Raw genomic sequence first — 5,908 nt, 5'->3', positions numbered from 1 at the left:
CCCAGAACTGCACCACGGAAGCTGCCAGCCACCCGAACCCCAGAACTTCATCAGACGCTGCCGGCCACTGGAACCCCGGAACTGCACCAGGGATGCTGCCAGCCACCCAAACCCCAGAACTCCTGGGGTGTACCCCTCTCTCAGCCTCTTTGTCCTATAGCTCAGTGGTCCCAACATTTTCTGCCCCAGGGACCAGTGTCATGGAAGACCATTTTTCCACGGATTCGGGTGGGGGAAATGAAACTTTCACCCCAGATTACCGGGTGTTAGATTCTCATAAGGACATCTTCCTAGATCCCTCCCATGCGCAGTTCACAATAGGGTTCTCGAACCTATGAGAATCTGCCGCTGCCACTGACCTGGCAGGAGGTGGAATTCAGGCGGGAATGCTCGCCCCGCCACTCACCTCTTGCCTTGCAGCCAGGTTACCTGATTTGCCGGCCAGGACACCTACTGTTGGCTTCCCAGCCTCCTGACCACAGCACTTCCCGACCCCTCACCCCCAGTCCCCAGCCCTGGGCTCTGGGGAGAAGAACTGGGCATGGGGAGCCGGCCCAGCCACTGTGACCCATTGACCCATCTGGAGAGAACAGGCTCTCCACAGCCTCAGCGAGGGTCTGCAGCTGTCCCCGAGACCATGAAGGCTACCCCTCCTCTCCTTGGGCTGCCTTGAAAAGAAACTGTTAAAACGTGGACTCCCCAACTCTTAGAATTCCACTGTCCTCAGAATTTGAGGAATTCCAAAATTCCTCAAACTGGAAGTGGCCTCAGAGCTCAGGCCAGATTGTGCCTCTGCTCAAAGCCCCCAGGGGCAAGGCCTCTCCTGCTGGCCTTGGACGTCCGTCCAGGTGAGGCTCTGGGGGGCAGCTGGGAGGCCCAGGAGCCCGGCCAGGGCAGCGTCCTCAGCTGCTCTTTTCTGCCTTTGCAGGAGCCCCTGCCCCATTTGCCTGGGGCTTCACAAAGCGTGCTGGGAGAAACTTCCTGGCAGGAAATGGTTTCTTCTGCATCTAGCACCAAGACTCCCACAGGCCATGCAGCAAAGGGACAGCAAGGGACAGCACTCTCCCCGCCCTGACCCCAGACCAGCTAAGGGGCTTCGTCGGCCCCATAGCAACACAGATTAGGGCCCGATTCTGGTACTTCTCTGCCTCCCCTACCGGCATCCCTCCAGCCAGCAAGGTTCCAGAAATGAAGGCCCCATCCTGGGGCATGGAGCCGTGCCTGTGCCCCTGATCAGCTCCTCACCAGGAGCCCTTCTGGGTGGGGGACACACTTCCTGAGCCCTGTCTCGGTCCCTCCTTGTCTTTCAGAGAATGCAGCCAGGGAGGGCAGCAGCTGTGCTGGTCTGCTATCTCAGGAAGAGGGGCTCAGGCCTCTCCATCCCAGTGTCCTGGGAAAGCACCTGGACGTGCAGGGATCTCTGCCTCCTGCCCCAACATCAGAGACAGCCCAGAACTCTCTCTTGTTCCCTCAAAAGCAAAGGTGACCCTGCCCACCCCACACTGTGGGCACAAGCCAGGATCGCTGGCAACAGGCAGCCAGAGGGCTGAGGGTTTCCCTCGGGTCTGGTGCCAGGTGGTGTGTGGGGAGGAGGGGCTGCTGGGGAAGGTCCCCCACCACAGACAGCAACAGGGCCATGGGCCACCACCCTGTCCTCCCAGGCTCAGTTCCTCAGGACACAACAGGGAGCAGAAGGTAGCCAGGTCAAACCTCAGGGCACTTCCTGGCCTCCGGGGAGGCTGCTTGGAAGGAGGGTGTGGACCCTGCCCAGCAGATGACACGATTCATTTATTCATTCAAAGACGGTTGCCAGCGCCTTTCACACCAGTCCGGCAGGACTGGATGAGGGTGACCTGCCCTTCCCTTCCCAGGCTTCCACCCTCCCAGCAGGAATCTCACTGAGCCACAGCCGGATGGTAGAAAAGTGAACTGGCCAAATTTATTTGCGGTGGGCGTATCAATGCAAAAACAAGATATCAAGACTATAAAATATGTGGTTACAAAGAATCAGCGAAATAAATACATAGATATTAGATAGTCCAATAACTTAAGGCGCCCGTGCTGCGGGGCGAGGATCCGCGCGACCGGCGAGGCGTTCTGCTGCTGCGGGGTTGGTGGGCGCGGGCTGCGTCGGGACCCCGGTCCGGCTCGTCCACTGTGCGGCCCTGTGGGAAAAGGACTGGGTCAGGGAGCTGCGCCAGGGCCGGTCGGGGTCCAGCCTGAGAGGCCCCGAGACCCCGGCGCGAGGGGAGCAGCGCGATCGCCGGGCGCCGGGTCCCGAAAGAGCTACAGCGCCCCGCCCCGCCCCCCGCCCCGCCGTCGGGCGTGGAAGTGGCTTTTCCCGAAGGCCCCGGACCCGGCTATCGGGCGCGGGCCGGCACTCACCGCGGCGGGCTCATGGCGTGCGGGGCTGGGGCTGCGGGGAGGGGTCCGAGGGCTCCGCGGCCTCGGCGGGTGCGGCGGGTGCGGCGGGCGCGGGGCGCTCCTGGCGGCTGCGAAAGCCCTGCAGGGCGCGGCGGTTCTGGAAATCGATGAGCGCCAGCGCGATGGCCGCGTTCCAGCAGCTCTCGCCCGCGCAGCGGAAGTCGATCTCCTTGCGGTCCGTGGTGACGATCGTGAAGTACACGTACTTGCCCGTGCGCTCCACGCAGTCCACCTTCAGCAGCGAGTGGAAGCGCAGCTCCTTGGGGCGCGCGCGGGGGCTGGCGGGGAACAGGCTCAGGCGGTCGGAGGTGAGCACGCCGCGCTTCTTCTTCCAGAGCTGGAAGAGGCTGTCGCTGCGCTTCTCCAGCTCGCCCTCGCGCAGCACCTCGTCCGGGGACTTCATGGCTGGCCGGGTTCGAGACTGGGGGCGGCAACACGGCGGCGACGAGGGCGGTGGCGGCGCCGGCTCAGCGCCTCGTGGCCCCGGCGCGGCCTTTATAGCGCCCCTCCCCGCCCCGCCCCGTCGGGCCCGCCCCGGCCCGCCCCGGCCCTCGAGCCACCGCGCCCGCCTGCGCCCGCGCGCCCCGGGGCCATCTCCTCCCCAGCCAGTCCGTGCCCGCACGTCGCGTCCGCGCCATGGTCAGTTCCTGGCCGCCCCCTCCGGTCTCAGAAGCCCGCGCTCCTCTTGCCCCCGATGCCCCAGCGTTCCGACCCCGTGGCGTGACGTGAGGTCCCGCCCCGCCCGGGCGCTCGCCCGCACCGTCTCGCAGGCCGGCCCCGCGGAGGAATGCGCTGCAGCCAGCCCTGCCCGCGGTGACTCACGCTGGGGAGCCCCAGGAAGCACCCGCGGACCCGGGGTCGGCCCACGGTGGGGAGACAGCAGGGACCAGAACCCCACCCTCCATGCACCCGAGGGCCAGCCCTGCCGTTCTAGGGCTCCTGGGGCAGAAGGAGGGTCGAGACCCCCTTCCTTCCTCTCAAGCCCTGTCCGTTCCGTCCCCTTGGGGCGGGGGCGGGGGGGAGCGGAGGGGTCTTCCCATAGACCCTCTGCGGAACCAAGCGCCCAGCTTGCCACCCGCGGGCTGCGCCCTGAACGACCTCCTCTCTCGGCCTCGGTTTTCCCTTCTGTGAAATGGGAACAGTAGCCTCTGCTGGGTTAGGTAACACGTAGAAAGGGCTGGAACAGCAACCCATGAAGCTCGGTCGATGGGAGGGGAAGAGGAAGGTCGTTCTCCTCCCTGCGCCCTCGTGGTGTCCCGAACTGGGGGACCGACTGCTCTGACCGCGCCCACGACCTGGACCGGAGAGTAGTCCCGGGAGCCGAGGGGTCCGGACCAGGTCGCGACGCCGGCTCTCTGGGATCAGCCTGGGGGCGAGGGTCGGCGGGGGCGGCTGAGTCATCGCTTTGCAGCTGGGTAGACGGGCGTTTTATTTACCCTCTTCCTTTAAAGGGTTTAATAGACAGGAAGCGAAAGCCGGCTCTTCCCGGGTTCCCAGGGGTGGGGGTGGAGCCGGCCGAGAGGACCCCGGGACCCCGGCTGCTCCAGGGCCGCCACCTCCCCGCGCCCCCTGCCCCAGCTCTGCCCTGGGAAGGTTACAGCAGGAAGTCCCGCCTCTGGGGTCGGAATTGGTCTCAATGGCGGAGCCCACGCAAAACGAAAACGAGTAAAATTTACTTAAAATGTCAAGACAGTGGCCCAGACCTGGGACCAGCCCTGCCTCTGCTGGTCCTTCAGGGTCGCTGTGAGGGATAAAGAGGCAGCTGGCTCAGAGGAGCCCCCGGACCAGGTGCTGGGAATGGCATGCAGGTGGCAGCTGCCCGGTGGTCCCACCTGTGTGGCCAGGGGACCTGGCTGTGGGCAGGGGCGTTGTGTGGAAGGGCAGCGCCGGCAGAGGGCAGGGTTGGGCTGTGCCAGGCACTTCCCTTCCTCCCAGCCCCACCTTGGAGAGACACCTGCCTGAGACCTGCAGGTCAACACTGCCCCCTACCTGACACCTGTCCTTCAGCGGGGCTGGGATCCTGTGGAGTGAGGGAGCAGCAGGAAGGGCGGGCAGGTGAGGGGAGACTGGTTTTCGGCGGGGAGAGGGGGTTCCAGCATTGGTCGGGAGAGGCTGCAGGAGGGATTCGGACTCTGGTGTTTCTTCTTTCGCTGCTGCAGGGCACTGGGCTGCTGGGCAGTGTGGCCTGGGCAAGAGCCCTTTGGGCTGTGGAAGAGCAGAAGCAGCCAGCAGCAGAGTGATCTGTCACTGCCCGAAGGAGCCACCATGACTTGCGGGTACCCATAGGTGCCTGGAATACCCCCAGGCCCAAAAGCCTGCCCATCCCACCCAGGCACCAGCCTGTGGAACCTCGGCTCCAGGAAAACCCCCAACACTCAGCCTTGCTTAAGCACCTATTGTGTGCCTGCAGGCCTGGCTGGTGCTTGGTCCCCAAAGGAGGGAAAGGAGTCCCTCTAACCCTCAGAGGCACAGCATGTACATGAGGATGGGAATGGGGGGTCAGGGTTACTGGGGGCCGGGAGGACAGCTGGGAGGACTCTGTGGGGAGGGTGTGCCCTGGAAGGTCTCCAAGGAGACCTTGAAGGGCCAGTCGTGCCTGCATGCCACCACTGTGCCCAGCCTCCACCTAACCCAGAGAACCCCTCAAAGTGGGCATTCCAGCCCCTGCTCCACAGAGGAAGAAACTGGTTCAAGATGGAGAGGGCCTTGGGGGAGGGACAGAGGACAGGCAGGAGCAGACCAGAGGCTAGGAGAAATGAGGGGGAGGACACGGGTTTGGAAACCAGGGGAGGGCGGGTGAGGTGAGCTCCCCAGCCCCGCCCAGCTCCTCTCTTGCCTGTACCCCAGTGGCCCTCTCAGGGGAGGTTGGGAAACTCACTCCCCCGAGGGCAGGACTTGCAACCCGGGGTGGTGCTCCAGCAGGTGGGGCAGGAGCTGGGAGGCCAGGAGGTAGGGGTGGGCAGCTTCAATTCAGAGGCCCCACCCTCCTGGCCTCCCTAGGGGGCTTCCTGCCCATTCAGCCCCTCTCTGCTAGTCCCTTCACGGATGATTTCAATACCTGGGGGCTGTGGGGGTGGATGGCCCTTTGGAGGCTGCTGGAAATCAGGTCCAAGCCCTGGAGGGGAGCAGATGGCCAAGGCCAGGCCTCCCCAGGCAGCTTCTCTGCCCATGGTCCCTGCCCCAGGGGCTCAATCGTAGTGGCCCTGGCCTCCCCAGCAGCCGCTAGACACCCTGGGACTCTGCTTGGCCGAACTAGCTGGACCTGGTTGCGAATGTGGGCGTTGGAGAGAGCCAGCTCCGAGCCCAACCAGCCCTGGACCAGCAGATGACTTCAGGAGCCCCCAGGGTGTCTGTATGTTCATGGGCAAAAATAACCTACAGCCTCAGGAGGTGAGAGGGGCTTGGAGGAGACCATGGCCACTTGGCAGGTATTTGCAGGCAGGGGCCAGAGCCAGCTCCCGGCTGCCCCCGTTCTCTCTGCGCC

General features: G+C 64.5%; 1 protein-coding gene across 1 annotated transcript; it reads right to left on the bottom strand.

Annotated features, from left to right (window-relative positions):
- Nucleotides 1–1,914: 1,914 nt before the first annotated feature.
- PHLDA2 (pleckstrin homology like domain family A member 2) lies at nucleotides 1,915–2,927 on the bottom strand. The gene is made up of 2 exons (XM_032268411.1): nucleotides 2,386–2,927; nucleotides 1,915–2,165 (listed from the first exon to the last, which is right to left on the bottom strand). The coding sequence occupies exon 1, from the start codon at nucleotides 2,825–2,827 to the stop codon at nucleotides 2,396–2,398; it is 432 nt and encodes a 143-aa protein (XP_032124302.1). The 5' UTR covers nucleotides 2,828–2,927; the 3' UTR covers nucleotides 1,915–2,165; nucleotides 2,386–2,395.
- Nucleotides 2,928–5,908: the final 2,981 nt, after the last annotated feature.

The sequence above is a fragment of the Sapajus apella genome, unplaced genomic scaffold (assembly GCF_009761245.1).
Source record: "Sapajus apella isolate SASKATOON/1434 unplaced genomic scaffold, GSC_monkey_1.0 scaffold181, whole genome shotgun sequence".
Classification (NCBI taxonomy): Eukaryota; Metazoa; Chordata; class Mammalia; order Primates; family Cebidae; genus Sapajus; species Sapajus apella.
The sequence above is the reverse complement of the archived record's forward strand: the minus strand, read 5'-3'. Positions and strand labels throughout refer to the sequence as shown.

Excerpts from the sequence above, each read along its gene's own strand:
- PHLDA2 (XM_032268411.1), bottom strand. The coding sequence starts at position 2,827 with ATGAAGTCCCCGGACGAGGTGCTGCGCGAGGGCGAGCTGGAGAAGCGC.